Below are 19,892 nucleotides of genomic sequence, written 5' to 3'. Positions count from 1 at the left end.
TCAGATTCAACAGAAGATCTCTTGGGACCTAGAACAAGCATATCTGTTTTGTCCGAGTTTAAAAGTAAAACGTTAACAGCCATCCAATTCCTTATGTCTGAAACACAGGCTTACATTTACATTACATTTACATTCTAGCGAGGACAATTTTGGGGCTTCACCATGTTTCACCATGTTTCATTGAAATGTACAGCTGTGTGTCATCTGCATAGCAGTGAAAGTTAACATTATATTTTCGAATGACATCCCCAAGAGGTAAAATATATAGTGAAAACAATAGTGGTCCTAAAACGGAACCTTGAGAAACACCGAAATTTACAGTTGATTTGTCAGAGGACAAACAATTCAGAGACAAACTGATATCTTTCCGACAGATAAGATCTAAACCAGGCCAGAACTTGTACGTGTAGACCAATTTGGGTTTCCAATCTCTCCAAAAGAATGTGGTGATCCATGGTATCACAAGCAGCACTAAGGTCTGGGAGCACGAGGACAGATGCAGAGCCTCTGATGCCATTAAAAGGTAATTTACCACCTTCACAAGTGCAGTCTCAGTGCTATGATGGGGTCTAAAATCAGACTGAAGCATTTCATATACATTGTTTGTCTTCAGGAAGGCAGTGAGTTACTGCGCAACAGCCTTCTCTAAAGTTTTTGAGAGGAATGGAAGATTCGATATAGGCCAATAGTTTTTTATATTTTCTGGGTCAAGGTTTGGCTTTTTCAAGAGAAGCTTTATTACTACCACTTTCTAGTCAGGACCGAGGGACAGATGAACAGAGCAAAGTACAGAGAGATCCTTGATGAAAACCTGCTCCAGAGCTCTCCGGGCCTCAGACTGGGGTGAAGGTTCACCTTCCAACAGGAAAATTACCCTAAACACACAGCTAAAACAACACAGGAGTGGCTACGGGAAAAGTCTCTGAATGTCCTTGAGTGGCCCAGCCAGAGCCCGGACTTGAACCCAATCAAACAGAGAGCTGAAAGAGAGAGAGAGAGCTGAAAAAACCTGTGCGACGACGCTCCCCATCCAACCTGACAGAGCTTGAGAGGATCAGCAGAGAAAAATGGGAGAAACTAAGAGATTACAAAAAAATGTAATTGTAATCCGTTACGTTACCAACAAAAATATTGTAATCTGATTACAGATACTGTTGAAAAACTAAATGATTACTCCTAGGATTACTTATAAATTCAGACGGATGTTTGCAAAAAAATCTTTGTCACTTCTCTGCTTTCTCAAGTACATTCAAATCAGCGTTTTAAAAAGGCACAAGTTTAAGTTTGTTCCACCTGAGCGTGTCTGACCACAAGTCAGAGACCACTATGATAACACACCAATCTGTTTGATGGATTGTGGGAAAAGAGTAGGAATAGGCTTTTTTAGGCTAAAGTCCTAGCTATGTCTTCCAATGGTGTGACTGTTATCCAAAGATTATCCAATTTGAATAAATGTTTGGAGGTAAGGATGACAGCAGTGATGTACTCTATGGTGATACAGATATCACTTATTATTGATATCTACTGTACAAAGTTCATTGATGTGAATCACACTTCTGCTCTCTCATTTAGCTATTTTTGCCTTACGGATTGTGGTTGTTGTGAATGGCTGTTCACAAATATAAATGTGTATTTGAACCCAATAATGGTTGAATTCAAGAAGTTTAAGCTGCCTATCAATCAATTCACTCCTTCCGTGGCCTCCAACTGCTCTTAAACGCGAGTAAAACCAAATGCATGCTTTTCAACCGATCGCTGCCTGCACCCGCATGCCCGACTAGCATCACCACCCTGGATGGTTCCAACCTTGAATATGTGGACATCTATAAGTACCTAGGTGTCTGGCTAGACTGCAAACTCTCCTTCCAGACTCACATCAAACATCTCCAATCAAAAATCAAATCCAGAGTCGGCTTTCTATTCCGCAACAAAGCCTCCTTCACTCACGCTGCCAAGCTTACCCTAGTAAAACTGACTATCCTACCGATCCTCGACTTCGGGGCGATGTCATCTACAAAATGGCTTCCAACACTCTACTCAGCAAACTGGATGCAGTCTATCACAGTGCCATCCGTTTTGTCACTAAAGCACCTTATACCACCCACCACTGCGACTTGTATGCTCTAGTCGGCTGGCCCTCACTACATATTCGTCGCCAGACCCACTGGCTCCAGGTCATTTACAAGTCCATGCTAGGTAAAGCTCCGCCTTATCTCAGTTCACTGGTCACGATGGCAACACCCATCCGTAGCACGCGCTCCAGCAGGTGTATCTCACTGATCATCCCTAAAGCCAACACCTCATTTGGCCGCCTTTCGTTCCAGTACTCTGCTGCCTGTGACTGGAACGAATTGCAAAAATCGCTGAAGTTGGAGACTTTTATCTCCCTCACCAACTTCAAACATCAGCTATCCGAGCAGCTAACCGATCGCTGCAGCTGTACATAGTCTATAGGTAAATAGCTCACCCTTTTTCACCTACCTCATTCCCATACTGTTTTTATACTGTTTTTATTTATTTACTTTTCTGCTCTTTTGCACACCAATATCTCTACCTGTACATGCCCATCTGATCATTTATCACTCCAGTGTTAATCTGCAAAATTGTATTATTCGCCTACCTCCTCATGCCTTTTGCACACATTGTATATAGACTGCCCATTTTTTTCTACTGTGTTATTGACTTGCTAATTGTTTACTCTATGTGTAACTCTGTGTTGTCTGTTCACACTGCTATGCTTTATCTTGGCCAGGTCGCAGTTGCAAATGAGAACTTGTTCTCAACTAGCCTACCTGGTTAAATAAAGGTGAAATAAAAAATAAAATAAAAAAATTGTTTTTGAATCCAGTGGGCAGCCAGTGAAAAATGTGCTCTTGCAACAGCTGCATAGTGTGGATCCAAGCCTATCGAATAAAAGTGGGGCTTTTATTGCTCAATCTAATTCATGCTAATAAATAAAAAATCCATAGGCATAATGGACACATGCTCGAACTTGCACACTTTTGATAGACTTAAAAGGGGCAATCTGTAGTTGCAACATCCATTTTTCGATTTATAAATTATATATACAGTATATACACACTACCGTTCAAAAGTTTGGAGTCACTTAAAAATATACTTGTTTTTGAAAGAAAAGCAAATTGTTTGTCCATTAAAATAACATCAAATGAATCAGGAATACAGTGTAGACATTGTTAATGTGGTAAATAACTATTGTACCTGGAAACGGCTGTTTTTTAATGGAATATATACAGAGGCCCATTATCAGCAACCATCACTCCTGTGTACCAATGTGTTAGCTAATCCAAGTTGATAATTTTAAAAGGCTAATTGATCATTAGAAAACCCTTTTGCAATTATGTTAGCACAGCTGAAAACTGTTGTTCTGCTTAAAGAAGCAATAAATCCGGCCTTCTTTATACTAGTTGAGTATCTGGAGCATCAGCATTTGTGTGTTCGATTATAGGCTCAAAATGGCTAGAAACAAAGTACTTTCTTCTGAAACTCATCAGTCTATTTTTGTTCTGAGAAATGAAGGCTATTCCATGCGAGAAATTGCCAAGAAACTGAGGATCTGGTACAAGACTGGGGCCTGTAGGACCTGCCTTAAGAAGGCAGAGCATCGCTTTATTGTAGACAGACATCTCCCAATCTTAGCTACTACTGCATCAATATGTTTTGACCATGACAGTTTACAATCTAGTGTTACTCCAAGCAGTTTAGTCATCTCAACGTGCTCATTTTCCACATGATTTAGTTGAGGTTTAGGGTTTAGTGAGTGTTTTGTTCCAAATACAATGCTTTTAGTTATAGAAATATTTAGAGCTAACTTATTCCTTGCCACCCACTATGAAACTAACTGCAGCTCTTTGTATTGCAGTCATTTCAGTCGCTGAAGTAGCCGAGGAGTATAGTGTTGAAACTCTGGCTTTACTCAAAGTCAGTGGCATGTTGTTAGTAAACATTGAAAAAAGCAAGGGGCCTAAACAGCTACCCTGGGTAATTCCTGATTCTAACTGGATTATATTTTATAGGCTTCCATTAAAGAACACCCTCTGTGTTATGTTAGACAAGTAACACTTTATCCACACTATAGCAGGTATATCTCACTGGTCACCCCCTAAGCCAATTCCTTCTTTAGTCGCCGTTCCTTCCAGTTCTCTGCTGCCACTGACTGGAACGAACTGCAAAAATCACTGAAGCTGGAGATTCCCATCTCCCTCACTAGCTTTAAGAACCAGCTGTCAGAGCAGCTCACAGATCACTGCAACTGTTCATAGCCCATCTGTATACAGCCCATCTATCTACCTCATCCCCATACTGTATTTATTTATTTTGCTCCCTTTGCACCACAGTATCTCTCCTTGCACATCCATCTTTTGCACATCTACCATTCCAGTGTTTAATTGCCATATTGTAATTACTTAGCCACCATGGCCTATTTATTGCCTTAACTCCCTTATTTGACCTAATTTGCACTCACTGTGTATAAACTTTTTTTTCTCTACTGTATTATTGACTGTATGTTTTGTTCATTCCATGTGTAACTCTGTGTTGTTGTATGTGTCGAACTGCTATGCTTTATCTTGGCCAGGTCGCAGTTGCAAATGAGAACTTGTTCTCAACTAGCTTACTTGGTTAAATAAAAGTGAAATAAATAAAAAATAGCAGGGGGTGTAAAGCTATAACACATATGTTTTTCCAGCAGCAGGCTGTGATCAATAATGTCCAAAACTGCACTAAAGTGTAAACAAGAAAGCCCCCACAATAATTTTATCATCAATTTCTCTCAGTCATTTGAGTCCAGGAACCAAGATTATTTGGATGGACTCATTCCTGTTGAGTATCTTCTGTTTCCAGAAGGTGTCAAAGTGACTCCAGCAGAGCTACAGTAGTCTTTTAGCAAGATGTGAAATGCCAGCAGTCTACTGAATCTTTCACATCCGCGGCCAACGATGGTACTGGGCCTGAAATTATTGGCTGTTTTTTTGAGTCTTTTAATGCTAAAATCAGTTCTTTAAAATCAATTTTCAAATGTTCCGAGCTAGCCTTCCTGATGTCGTTTGACCACACATGGACTACAACAGTGTCAGCTCCCGGCATCTGTGGTAGAATAGTCGGAAGCAGTCTTATTATATCCTGTACTCGTGCTCCTGGTAACAGAGGGTTTTTGGCCTATGATGACAGCCGGTGATGTTGAATGGGCCGGTCTCTCAGGCAGCCTCACAGTCTGGTGAGACTGGGAGTTCCGAGGATCTGAACCTGAGGTAGAAGCCACCGGAGAGGGAGAGAGAGCCGAGGACGAAGACGCAGGTACCTCCAGATCCGATCTTGATTGGGAAACCACCACGGATGATGTCTCCAGAACCTCTGGATCCAGGGCATAAAAGCTGTTTCTGGTCTGTGTCAGTTCCGGTCTCAACATCTCCATGGAGACCTTTGTTGCCAGAGAATGCCTTCTTCGACTTCCACGGTGAGTGACGTACCTCCATGGCTGGTTGGTTGGGTTGAGATCAACTTCGTTCTCCCTTCGGGGATGGAACGCTGCCTAGCGGCGAAACTTCCACCAGACCAGAGTGGCATCCGGCTACTGGGATGGAAGAAAAATAAAAAGTAGGTGGGCGTGAGTTCCCCCAGCTTATGTAGGTTTGCTACTTGCTTGCTAGAAGTACCTACTTCACTCCTGTAGTCCTCCGTAAGCAAGCAGTTGCTACATTGACATTCAACACCGTCCACATTGTCCTGGATCAAAGTGAATTTGATCAAATTGGTGCATTCACCTTATGACATCCAGTGGAACAGTCACTTTACAATAGTGCATCTAAATCTTTTAGGGGGGGGGTGAGAAGGATTACTTATCCTATCCTAAACACCTTCTTCGCCCGCTTTGAGGATAACACAGTGCTACCGACGTGGGCCGCTACCAAGGACTGTAGCTCTCCTTCTCCGTGGCTGACGTGAGTAAGACATTTAAACATGTTAACCATCGCAAGGCTGCCAGCCCAGACGGCATCCCTAGCCACATCTTAAGAGCACGCGCAGACCAGCTGGCTGGAGTATTTATGGACATATTCGATCTCTCCCTTTCTCAGTCTGCTGTCCCCACTTGCTTCAATATGTCCACCATTGTTCCTGTATCCAAGAAAGCAAAGGTCACCGAGCTAAATGACTATCGCCCCGTAGCACTCACTTCTGTCATCATGAAGTGCTTTGAGAGGCTAGTTAACCTACCAGTGAAAATAGAGGGCGCCAAATTCAAACCACAGAAATCTCATAATTACAATTCCTAAAACATACATGTGTCTTACATCATTTTAAAGCTTTTCTCGTTGTTAATCCCACCAAAGTGTCCGATTTCAAATAGGCTTTTCAGCGAAAGCACTACAAACTGTTATGTTAGGTCTCCACCAAACCACAATAAGCACAGCCATATTCCAGCAAAATATAGCCTTCACAAAAACCAGAAATAAAGATAAAATGAATCACTAACCTTGAATTATCTTCATCAGATGACACTCATAGGACTTTATGTTACACAATACATGCATGTTTTGTTTGATAAAGTCCATATTTATATTTTAAAAATCGGAGTTTACATTGGCGAGTTAGATTCACTAGTTCCAAAAATATCAAGTGATTTTGCATAGCCCCATCATTCAACAGAAATACTCATCATAAATGCAAATGATAATACAAGTTATACACATGGAATTATAGATATACCTCTCCTTAATCTGTTAAAAATCGCGCAACATTTCAGCGCCCTGCTACTCATGCCAGGAATATAGTATATGCATATGATTAGTATGTGTGGATAGAAAACACTCAGACGTTTATAAAACTGGTTAAATCACGGCTGTGACTATAACAGAACGTGCGTTTCATCGAAAAGTGCAGGAAAATCTGATCACTGAAAATGGGAAAATATATCCATGCGCCACTTCAACCAATTGTTAAACGTGAACCACATTAAATGGGGCCGAGGTTGCAATACCTACAGCTTCCACACGATGTCAACAGTCTTGTCATTTGCCTACGATTTGTTACTTGGTCAAACAGACACAAGGCAGCGCAGTTCTTCCGGTCTCCGACCGGATATTTTGGTTGAGATTTACCCGGACATTATTTCCAGACGTACAGCTATAGAATATACATCGCCTCGTGATCAATTTGATCGCTTATTAACGTTTACTAATACCTAAAGTTGCATTACAAAAGTATTTCGAAGTGTTTTGTGAAAGTTTATCGACAACTTTTTTAATAAAAAAAAATGACGTTACGTTATAAAACGCTATTTTTTTCATTGATCACACAGCCTTCATAGATCGATATCTAGGCTATATATGGACTGATTTAATCGAAAAAAAGACCCAATAGTGATGTTTATGGGACATCTAGGAGTGCCAACAAAGAAGATGGTCAAAGGTAATGAATGTTTTATATTTTATTTGTGCGTTTTGTGTAGCGCCGACTATGCTAATTATTTTGTTTACGTCCCCTGCGGGTCTTTTGGTGTGTTACATGCTATCAGATAATAGCTTCTCATGCTTTCGCCGAAAAGCATTTTAAAAATCTGACTTGTTACCTGGATTCACAACGAGTGTAGCTTTAATTCAATACCCTGCATGTGTATTTTAATGAACGTTTGAGTTTTAACGAGTGCTATTAGCATTTAGCGTGGTGCATTTGCATTTCCAGATGTCTAGATGGGACGCCTGCGTGTCAGGTAGGAGCAAGAGGTTTCTGGTCAGCGGGGTGGTGGCACCGGGATCCTCATCTCTCCCAAGTGGTCATTCTCTCTTTCTCCCCTTACCCATCTGTCTATCGCCTCCTTTGAATTTCATGCTGTCACAGTTACCAGCCCTTTCAAGCTTAACATCCTTATCATTTATCGCCCTCCAGGTCCCCTCGGAGAGTTCATCAATGAGCTTGATGCCTTGATAAGCTCCTTTCCTGAGGACGGCTCACCTCTCACAGTTCTGGGCGACTTTAACCTCCCCACGTCTACCTTTGACTCATTCCTCTCTGCCTCCTTCTTTCCACTCCTCTCCTCTTTTGACCTCACCCTCTCACCTCCCCCCACTCACAAGGCAGGCAATACGCTCGACCTCATCTTTACTAGATGCTGTTCTTCCACTAACCTCATTGCAACTCCCCTCCAAGTCTCCGACCACTACCTTGTATCCTTTTCCCTCTCGCTCTCATCCAACACTTCCCACACTGCCCCTACTCGGATGGTATCGCGCCGTCCCAACCTTCGCTCTCTCTCCCCCGCTACTCTCTCCTCTTCCATCCTATTATCTCTTCCCTCTGCTCAAACCTTCTCCAACCTATCTCCTGATTCTGCCTCCTCAACCCTCCTCTCCTCCCTTTCTGCATCCTTTGACTCTCTATGTCCCCTATCCTCCAGGCCGGCTCGGTCCTCCCCCTCCCGCTCCGTGGCTCGACGACTCATTGCGAGCTCACAGAACAGGGCTCGGGCAGCCGAGCGGAAATGGAGGAAAACTCGCCTCCTGCGGACCTGGCATCCTTTCACTCCCTCCTCTCTACATTTTCCTCCTCTGTCTCTGCTGCTAAAGCCACTTTCTACCACTCTAAATTCCAAGCATCTGCCTCTAACCCTAGGAAGCTCTTTGCCACCTTCTCCTCCCTCCTGAATCCCCCCTCCTCCCTCTCTGCAGATGACTTCGTCAACCATTTTGAAAAGAAGGTCGACGACATCCGATCCTCGTTTGCTAAGTCAAACGACACCGCTGGTTCTGCTCACACTGCCCTACCCTGTGCTCTGACCTCTTTCTCCCTCTCTCTCCAGATGAAATCTCGCGTCTTGTGACGGCCGGCCGCCCAACAACCTGCCCGCTTGACCCTATCCCTCCTCTCTTCTCCAGACCATTTCCGGAGACCTTCTCCCTTACCTCACCTCGCTCATCAACTCATCTCTGACCGCTGGCTACGTCCCTTCCGTCTTCAAGAGAGCGAGAGTTGCACCCCTTCTGAAAAAACCTACACTCGATCCCTCCGATGTCAACAACTACAGACCAGTATCCCTTCTTTCTTTTCTCTCCAAAACTCTTGAACGTGCCGTCCTTGGCCAGCTCTCCCGCTATCTCTCTCAGAATGACCTTCTTGATCCAAATCAGTCAGGTTTCAAGACTAGTCATTCAACTGAGACTGCTCTTCTCTGTATCACGGAGGCGCTCCGCACTGCTAAAGCTAACTCTCTCTCCTCTGCTCTCATCCTTCTAGACCTATCGGCTGCCTTCGATACTGTGAACCATCCTATCATTGCTATGCAGACGACACACAATTAATCTTCTCCTTTCCCCCTTCTGATGACCAGGTGGCGAATCGCATCTCTGCATGTCTGGCAGACATATCAGTGTGGATGACGGATCACCACCTCAAGCTGAACCTCGGCAAGACGGAGCTGCTCTTCCTCCCGGAGAAGGACTGCCCGTTCCATGATCTCGCCATCACGGTTGACAACTCCATTGTGTCCTCCTCCCAGAGCGCTAAGAACCTTGGCGTGATTCTGGACAACACCCTGTCGTTCTCAACTAACATCAAGGCGGTGGCCCGTTCCTGTAGGTTCATGCTCTACAACATCCGCAGAGTACGACCCTGCCTCACACAGGAAGCGGCGCAGGTCCTAATCCAGGCACTTGTCATCTCCCGTCTGGATTACTGCAACTCGCTGTTGGCTGGGCTCCCTGCCTGTGCCATTAAACCCCTACAACTCATCCAGAACGCCGCAGCCCGTCTGGTGTTCAACCTTCCCAAGTTCTCTCACGTCACCCCGCTCCTCCGCTCTCTCCACTGGCTTCCAGTTGAAGCTCGCATCCGCTACAAGACCATGGTGCTTGCCTACGGAGCTGTGAGGGGAACGGCACCTCAGTACCTCCAGGCTCTGATCAGGCCCTACACCCAAACAAGGGCACTGCGTTCATCCACCTCTGGCCTGCTCGCCTCCCTACCACTGAGGAAGTACAGTTCCCGCTCAGCCCAGTCAAAACTGTTCGCTGCTCTGGCCCCCAATGGTGGAACAAACTCCCTCACGACGCCAGGACAGCGGAGTCAATCACCACCTTCCGGAGACACCTGAAACCCCACCTCTTTAAGGAATACCTAGGATAGGATAAAGTAATCCTTCTCACCCCCCCTAAAAGATTTAGATGCACTATTGTAAAGTGGCTGTTCCACTGGATGTCATAAGGTGAATGCACCAATTTGTAAGTCGCTCTGGATAAGAGCGTCTGCTAAATGACTTAAATGTAAATGTAAATGTTTAATGCAACCGCTGTGTCAGATTTTTTTTTTACTTTACGGAAAAAGAAAAGCATGCAATAATCTGAGACGGCGCTCAAAAGTAAAAATACCACAGCTGCAAAGATTGCATCAACATAAACAGGAAATTACATGATAAATATTCCCTTACCTTTGATGATCTACATCAGAAAGCACTCCAGGAATCCCAGGTTCACAATAAATGTTTGTTTTGTTCGAAAATGTACGTTATTTATGTCCAAATACCTTCTTTTGTTTGGTCTACATATCCAAACGTTAATTCTGGTCAGCGTTATATCGGACGAAAACTTCAAAAAGTGATATTACCGGTCGAAGAAACATTTCAAACTAAGTGCAGAACCAATCATTAGGATGTTTTTAACATATAGCTTCAATAAAGTTCCAACCGGAGTATTCCTTCTTGTCTACGTGAGCAATGGAACGCAACTGGCTACCATGAGGAAAAAGTGCATCACAAAATGGCTGCTTGATGGACATCTGATATATTCTGCTCTCATTCACTCAAACAACAACATAAAAGCCTCATTATAATTTCTATTGATGGTTGACATCTAGCGGAACCCCTAGGCAGTGCAACATCATTCATATCTCAAGGGGATTTCATTGGGGACTCTGGTGAATACATACAAGCTCAGATTTATGACTTCTTGTTTTGAATTCAACTCAGGATTTTGCCTGCCAACATGAGTTCTGTTAAACTCACAGACATCATTCAAACAGTTTTAGAAACTTCAGAGTGTTTTCTACCCAATACTAATAATAATATGCAAATATTATTAATATGTTGTCGAAGAAAGGTTAAAGCTGGGAGCGAGATTAAAAAACAGCTTCTATCTTAAGGCCATCCGACTGTTAAATTAGCCATCACTCGTCGGCTTCCACCCGGTTAAGCAATCCTGCACCTTAGAGGCTGCTGCACTATATACATAGACTTGAAATCACTGGCCACTTTAATAATGCAACACTAGTTACTTTAATAATGTTTACATACTGCTTGACTCATGTCAAATGTATATACTGTATTCTATTCTATTGTATTTTAGTCAATTCCACTCCAACATTGCATGATCTAATATTTATATATTTCTTAATTAGATTATTTTACTTTTAGATGTGTGTTTTGTTGTGACTCGTTTTTAGATACTACTGTACTGTTAGATACTACCAGACAATAATTTTGCCACGCCCGCAATAACATTTGCTAAATATGTGTATGTGACCAATAGAATTGTATTTGATTTGATAGCAGTGGGTGTAAAGCCACTATACAAAGGTTTTTCCATGAACAGACTATGATCGATAATATCAAAGCCGCATTGCAGTCTAACAAAACAGCTCCCACAATCTTTTTATAATCAATTTCTCTCAGCCTATTATCAGCCATTTGTGTAAGTGCTGTGCTTGTTGAATGTCCTTCCCTATGAGCGTGCTGAAAGTCTATGGTCAATTTTTTACAGTAAAATTGCATCGTATTTGGTCAGATATTTTTTTTCTCCAAAACTGTACTAATGGGTTACAGGTTTTACTCTTCTTGGGTAGCAGAATTACTTTTGCTTCCCTCCAGGCCTGAGCAAACCCACTTTCTAGTAGGCTTAGATTGAAGATATGGAAAATACGAGTGGAAATATCGTCCGCTATTATCCTCAATAATTTTCCATCCAAGTTGTCAGACCCCAGTAATTTTTTCACCTCTTCCACACCAACTTAAGAGAATTCAAAATTACAAGGCTTGTCTTTTGTAATTTGATTAGTTATACTTGTCAGCATTTGTTGCTAGCATGCCATGCCTAAGTTTACTAATCTTGCCAATAAAAAATTGTTAAAGTAAATGGCAATATCAGTGGCTGTTGTGATGAGTTTGCCTTTTTTCCCATAACGTCTTTATATAATTTATCTTTGTTTCATACTATAATTTCTTATTTTTATTCCGTTTAGTCACATGATTTCTCAATTTGCAGTTTGCCAATCGGTTGTGCATCCAAACTTATTTTCTATACCTTTTTGCCTCATCCCTCTCAACCATAACATTTGAAATTCCTCACGAATCCAAAAGGAATTTAACAGTCATACAGTAATTTTCTTAATGGGTGCATGCTTATTAGTAACTGGAATAAGTAATTTCATAAATGTGTTAAGTGCAGCATCTGGTTGCTCCTCATTACACACCACATACCATAAAATATTCTTTACATCGTCAACATAGGAATCACTACAAAACTTCTTGTATGACCTCTTATAAGCTATATTAGGCCCAGCCTTTGGAACTTTGGTTTTCCTACCATATTGTGATCACTACATCCAATGTTGTTGGGTACTGCTTTAAATGTCTGCAGCATTAGTAAAGATGTGACCAACACATGTTAATGATTTCATTCCCGTGCTGATTGTAACTACCCTGGTATGTTGACTGATAACCTGAAACAGGTTGCAGGCACTGGTTACAGTTTGAAGCTTTTTCCTGAGTGGGCAACTTGATAAAAGCCAGTTAATATTTAAATCACCCAAAAAATATAACTCTCTGTTGATATCACATACATTATCAAGCATTTCACACATATTATCCAGATACTGATTGTTAGCACTTGGTGGTCTATAGCAGCTTCCCATAAGAATGGGCTTTAGGTGAATCAGATGAACCTGTAGCCATATTACTGCAACAGTGTTTAACATGAGATCCTCTCTAAGCTTTACAGGAATGTGATTCTGAATATAAACAGCAACACCTCCACCATTGGCATATGTTTTTTCTGTTCATTTTATAACCATGTATTGCTGCCACTGTATCATCAAAGGTATTATCTAGGTGAGTTTCAGAGAAGATGAATATGAATGCCGTCTGTTACATGCAAGTTAATTATTTCATGAACTTCTTAGGCTACATATGTTAATATGGGCTATTTTTTCACATTTTTCTGGGGTTCGTGATTGTTTTCAATGCTTCACTGGGAGGCTTAGCAGAAATAGACATGCTCTTGTTATTTATGTTTGAGCTGATAGTGCAGGGTGAGCTGCACACAATGGACTTCCTACTAGGGCACACCGTGTCAGTGCTAACAGTTTAACTCTGGTTCATGTTACTGCATACAATAGCTGTAGGCTTAACAGAGGCATTCAGGGCCGTTAGAGGGACATAAATTATGTTACTTACATTGTGTCTGCCAACGCCCCTGGGATAATGTACATTTTCTGCAGCATTATGATAACTTGGGTCATTGAGTCCAGGAGTAAATATGATTCAGATGGACTCCATCATTTCTACAGGAAATGTAGAAAGTTTCCAGAAGGTGTCAAAGTTATCTATAGAGCTACAGCACTATTTTAGCCAGGTGTGTAATGCCAGTATTCTGCTGAATCTTTCACACCCGCTACCCTATGATGGTACCGGACCTGAATAATTTGGCGCTTTTTCAGTTCGTTAAAATCCATTTTGAGAATTTCCGAGCTAGCCCTCCTAATGTCGTTTGACCCCACATGGAATACAACAGCGTCAGCTCCTGGCAACTGTCGTAGAAATGTCGAAAGCAGCCTTGTAATGTCCTGTACTCATAATCTAGGATAGCACAGAGTTTTTGCCCTGGGAACTATGATTTCTTTTTACCATAAAACTGGCAATGACGACAGCTGGTGCAATAGCTGAGGAGGAACGCCTGTTCTTTCACCTCGAGGACCGAAGGGCCCGATGGACCGGAGCCAACTGTAGTATCCATTGTGGATGATGAATGGACTGGAGTCTCAGACAGCCTCACAGTGGATCTGAACCCGAGGTAGAAGACACCGGAGAGGGAGACCAGACAGAGGCGCAGGTACCTCTGGATCCGATCTCGAATCGGAAGCCCCCAGGGAAGAAGGTGCCGAAACCTCTGGATCCAGGGCGGCGAAGCTGTTTCTAGTCTGTGTCCGGTCCAGGCTTAACATCTCCAAGGAGGCCCCCGTTGCCAGAGGACCCTGCTTTCGAATTCCACTGCAAGTGTTATATCTCCATGGCTGGTTGGTAGGATTGAGAACAGGAACATCCACCAAGTCATCCAGGAGCATCCCACCAACTCCATTCTCCAGGGAAGGGGGAGACCCCTTCTGAGAGGGATCGCTGCAGAGTACCAGCCAGTCAGCTGTGGGGAGCAGACACTTCCACCAGGCTAGAGCAGTGTCCGGCTATTGGGGTAGAAGAGAAAGAAAAAGTAGGCAGGTGTGGATTCCCCAGCTACCTGTTTGCTAAGAGTACCTACTTCACCCATGTAGTCCTCTGCAAGCAAACAGTTGCAGTATACATCATGTGAAATCCATTCGACATTGTGTAGAACCAGTTTTGAATAATGTATACATGTTAGTTAGGCATTTTTACTCCTCAATGATTCCTTAATGGATCACTAGATGTCCACCATCTCCCCTCTCCCCAGGTGAAAAAAGTGAACCTATCCAAGGACGAGTCCCTGACTATCCTTGGCTATGGCGGGACGGGTCCAGAACTCTTAGCCAATGAGACCCTGATGCGTGAGGGTCAGGTGATTCGAAGCTCAACCAATCAGGTGCAGATTTACTACCGCAGTCTCCGGCAGACTGATCATGGTGTGTTCAGCCTACACTATCAAGGTAAATTCAGAGTGGCGTCTTTTCTTTTTCCAAGAAAACATGTTTGAGTCAATACAATGGTTTTATAAGGGTGCTGTCCACAACAAGGAGGGGAAGCACACCAAACTTGAGGTGATTATTTTAGTTTAATAAAAATAAAAAAGTGAAACGACTTACTCAAAGTTCGCATTAATACATTATCAAGATGTATCACATCCGGCCATGATTAAGAGTCCCAGGTTTGGCCGGGGTAGGCCGTTATTGTAAATAAGGATTTGTTCTTAGCTGACTTGCCAAGTTAAAATAAAGGTTAAATATATACATTTTAATCAAATAAGGTATTCCACCCCAGTGAGCGCTTTGAGTGTGATGGTTTGTTCACATGTCATCCTGCCTTGTTTTGTACAATTGATCTGTAGCACTCTCTCTTTCTTCTATCTTTCTCACTCCCTTAATCTGTCCTACACGCAACAGCCTTCGTCCTCTCCTGCTTGTTCCCTCTTTCTCCTGATGGAGGGGGTGTGACAGTAAGGGACATCCACCCCGGAGGCCATGCGCACTTCCACTGTGACCCTGGCTTCCAGGTCAGGGGCCACGAGGTAGCCACCTGCTTGAACATGACTCAACCCCATTGGAGCTCTCCTGAACCTCAGTGTGTGGGTTAGTGTTCACTATCTTCTGACTGTAGAATCTTTGACCATGTCAATAGGATACAATAATTGTTTGGCCTGCACAGAAAATGTGTTTCCTGAAACGCACAATGCAGCTTTGTTTTTGCCAATATGGGTACTGTGAGCTCATTGGAAATTGTTTGTCCACGGAAGGCCCCACATCTCACACAGTTGAGGGACGTTTCTGTGGCTGGCTCCAACGCTAGTGTCCACACACAGTTTACATAACTGATGACACTTGTTCTTCCCAACTGTTAGCTGTGTCATGTGGAGGGTGGATCCGAAACGCGACCGTGGGTAGAATCTTCTCGCCGCCTCCTCCATCGACGAGTAACCATAGCAACGGCAATAATCTGAGCTGCCATTGGCTACTGGAGGCCAAGGAGGGACACAGGCTTCACCTCCACTTTGAGAGGGTTGCGCTGGACGAGGACAATGATAAGTAAGTTAAGATGTTAAAGGGGCAATCTGCAATTGCTACATCCATTGTTTTACTTTTAAAATAATTATATATACCCTTTGATCCTTAACCTCTTTTGGCTGCATCCCTTGTTCTCAATTTCCACCTGAAGACATACCCTAATCTAACTGCCTGTAGCTCAGCCCCATAGGCAAGGATATGCATATTCTTGGTATCATTTGAATGGAAACATTCTGAAGTTTGTGGAAATGTTAATTGAATGTAGGAGAATATAACACAGTAGATATGGTGGAAGGAAAGAGAAAGAAAGAGCATACGTTTTCTGTTTTTTATTGTTGTAGCATCCTCTTTCACATGTACTAGAATAGCAACACAGTCAGATAGGATGCTGGGAGATAATTTTGATGGATAACACAAGAGGGCAACTGTAGGCGTGCAAAGTTTCAGACTGATAACTTCAGGAATGGGTGAGCTACATGACATTTAGCATGAAGTCACCCAGGTGTCCCACACAAGTTGCCCAAATGTACCCAAGTGGCCGAATTGGTGAAATGACCTATAACTATATACAACAGTGCAAATAACTATATACAACATATCAAAAAGCAATTCTAACACACACAAAAAATCAAAAAAAAGTTGAAAAAATATTAGAAAAAAATCAAATAAATTAAAACAGTACTCCCTTTGGAAGTCCTCTACACAATATTTTGGTGCCTGTGCCCTGTCCCATAGCAGTCTCTTTCGGATGTAAAGCAGAGGCAAACTGAACAAGTGGTACAGGTCATGCGACACAGAACACAACGACACCTCCATGCTGTGCCCTTTTGGCCCTGAGGCACAGTTATGCCTGCAGTAATGAACTGTGGCATATGAACACCACTGGAGGCAGGAGTAGAGGGGGCAGAGGTAGAGTGGGCAGCTTGGCACCGGGGGCTCCCAGTCGGAGTCGCTATCACTGTGAAAGAAAACATTTTCAAAAATATTTGTATTGTATGAGCGTTTTATCATCACATAAAATAAACAGATATGTATTGTATAGAGCAGAGGGAACCAGTCACTAAGGTGAAGTGCTGTTTCATTCAACTCCGGCCATTGTTGTGTGCCTGCCCTCCGCCGAGAAGCACCCAATGGCTATTTCATATGGAAATGGAGAGGAGTAGCAGGCGCAGTGGCCATGTGTGTGTTTGTTGTTCTACTCCATTCCATTTGAATAAAACAATTGAAAATATATATATCTGACATGGAATATATATATAATACACACACCTACACACACACACAAACAAACCACACATTTCATTGCAAATTGCTAAATATATATATATATATATATATATATATATATATATATATATATATATATATATATATATATATATTTGCAAATATATATATATATATATATACAGGACGTACTTCTGGACGGATAAGTGCTAATGCCGTTTTATAAAATATATATATATATATATATTTTATAAAACGGCATTAGCACTTACCCGTCCAGAGGTACGTCCTGTCCTTGCAGAAACAGCTCCTCAGCTCATGTTTGAATCATAACACTCAAAGATTCCTCAAACAAAAAAATCTGTCTCACTTTCCAGATCAATCTCTTCTATAATCTGGTGCAAATCTGTATACTTAGACTTTGACTTCGCTTTTCCTGATTTATTCGCCATGATGTCTTCAATCGTTGAAAATACAATTTTCCAAAATACTGCTGTGGGTAACAAGCGTCACAGCAACTCCTCTGATAGTCAAGGCGAGAAAGGAGTTCCTTACGTGTGCATTTACAAACAAGGAATGGTGGTCCAATCCAAAACCATTACATACTGGCGTTTACCTCAGCTAGATTTCAAGAAGATCAGTGGTCATTGGGCAGAAATACAGTCAATCAACGAATCTTCGCTAAAATTATTGGTGCGTAAGGTTGCTCGTTGTCTTCAAATCAGTTCGCTTCTGTCAATACTCCCCGCAAAAAAAACAATGACGTTTGGCTGTGTTGCAAACATCCAGAGGAATGCACTGAAACCAACCATGACTAGATAAATGATGGTTTACCGTGTGTAATTACGTCGAATGCTCCGTAAAAAAATGATAGAGATGGAATTCACGGCACAAACGGGTTACAAAATGTTTCGATTTAGGCTATAAAAATTGATTTTATCAAAGAAAACGGCACTTAATTTGATCACTGGGACCCTCAGGAAGAGAAATAAGAGCAAGATATCAGAATGTAAAGTCATAATTTTACCTTCAGATGTGAATGTGTAAAAACTGTCATGGCGGAAAATGTTTTTGTTGTTGAATGCTCTTCTCAAATAAAAGCATGGTATTTGTTCTCTGTAATAGCTATTTGCAATCAGAAAACGTAGTTTGATTACCAAGATCCTAATCTTTTGAAGGATGTAAGACATTTTCAAGAACTCGTACTCTTTCAAAATGCTGATGTTTATTTAGTTGTGGATCCATAATGAATTACTATGGGAATAAATATCACTGATTTACAGAACTATTGGAATAAAGTCTAATGAAGGTAAACAAAACGTTTAGAAAATACTCTTTCAAACACATGGTCACGTTGTACAGCGCCATTATGGCTATTAGCAGGGCTATATTTTGGCCTTTATAAATATTATTTTGGCCTTTATTCAGATTACAATCGCTCACTGTCATTTAAAAAAAATGAAATAATCTATAACTATTGTTATATATAGCCTTCCCACTGTGGACATCTATTTCAGCACTGTTTCGCACTGATCTGAGACAAGCATGGAGAAACGAAAATGTTCAAATATTCCATGATATTCTTAAAATATATGTGTTAACTGAATACAAGCGAGTGATGTCTGCCAAATAATCAAGTTAGGTTTCTCCAGAAATAAATAATTTTAAATAACAAACTGGCTTTATTTACAAGTTAGTGAAAATGTCTCACCCCATGTTCAACAAATGCCTTTTTCTCGCTCACTCTAGGTTAAATGAAAACAAAATCTCCAAAATATTTTTACTTTTGAACCTCTCTTGGGTAGGGGGCAGTATTTTCACATCCGGATGAAAAGTGTGCCCAAAGTAAACTGCCTGTTACTCAGGCGCAGAAGCTAGGATATGAATATAATTGGTAGATATTGATAGAAAACACTCTAAAGTTTCTAAAACTGTTCAAATTATGTCTGTGAGTATAACAGAACTGATATGGCAGGCGAAACCCCGAGGACAAACCATCCCCCCCCAAAAAATGTTCAGCCTACCACTGTTTTCAATGGCTGTCACTTTTAATATAAGGCAAAATCCTCCCAGATTGCAGTTCCTAGGGCTTCCACTAGATGTCAACAGTCTTTAGAAAGAGTTTCATGCTGGTTTTTGAAAAAAATGGGGTCCCCGTGTTGAGGATTAGCATAGCAGATGTGTTGTTGCTTACCCTTACCACCTGGGACGGCCAGTCCAGGATTCAGTGGCAGGGGAGGTGTTAAGTCCCAGGGTCCTAAGCTTAGTGATGAGCTTTGAGGGCACTATGGTGTTGAACGCTGAGCTGTAGTCAATGAATAGCATTCTCACATGTGGAGTGCATCATCTGTACATCTGTTGGGGTGGTATGCAAATTGGAGTGGGTCTAGGGTTTCTGGGATAATGGTGTTGATGTGAGCCATGACCAGCTTTTCAAAGCACTTCATGGCTACAGGCGTGAGTGATATGGGTCTGTAGTCATTTAGGCAGGTTACCTTAGTGCTCTTGGGTACTATGGTGGTCTGCTTGAAACATGTTGGTATTACAGACTCAGACAGGGAGAGGTTGAAAATGTCAGTGAAGACACTTGCCAGTTGGTCAGCACAAGCTCGGAGCACACTGGTAATCCCGCTGGCCCTGCGGACTTGTGAATGTTGACCTGTTTGAAGGTCTTAACTCACATCGGCTGCGGAGTGTGT

General features: G+C 42.1%; 1 protein-coding gene across 2 annotated transcripts in view; it reads left to right on the top strand.

The window, feature by feature from the left end:
- Positions 1 to 19,892, top strand: part of LOC118358966 (seizure protein 6 homolog) — a 73,321-nt gene that overhangs the window by 14,759 nt on the left and 38,670 nt on the right. For both annotated transcript variants that reach the window (XM_035737040.2, XM_035737039.2), the window contains exons 6-8: positions 14,703 to 14,895; positions 15,349 to 15,534; positions 15,804 to 15,987. In XM_035737040.2, coding sequence (XP_035592933.1) covers positions 14,703 to 14,895; positions 15,349 to 15,534; positions 15,804 to 15,987 — 563 coding nt within the window. The remainder of the gene's footprint in view (positions 1 to 14,702; positions 14,896 to 15,348; positions 15,535 to 15,803; positions 15,988 to 19,892) is intronic.

This window comes from Oncorhynchus keta, chromosome 26, assembly GCF_023373465.1.
Source record: "Oncorhynchus keta strain PuntledgeMale-10-30-2019 chromosome 26, Oket_V2, whole genome shotgun sequence".
Lineage (NCBI taxonomy): Eukaryota > Metazoa > Chordata > Actinopteri > Salmoniformes > Salmonidae > Oncorhynchus > Oncorhynchus keta.
Note: the sequence above shows the minus strand (reverse complement) of the source record. Positions and strands in the feature narration are given on the sequence as shown.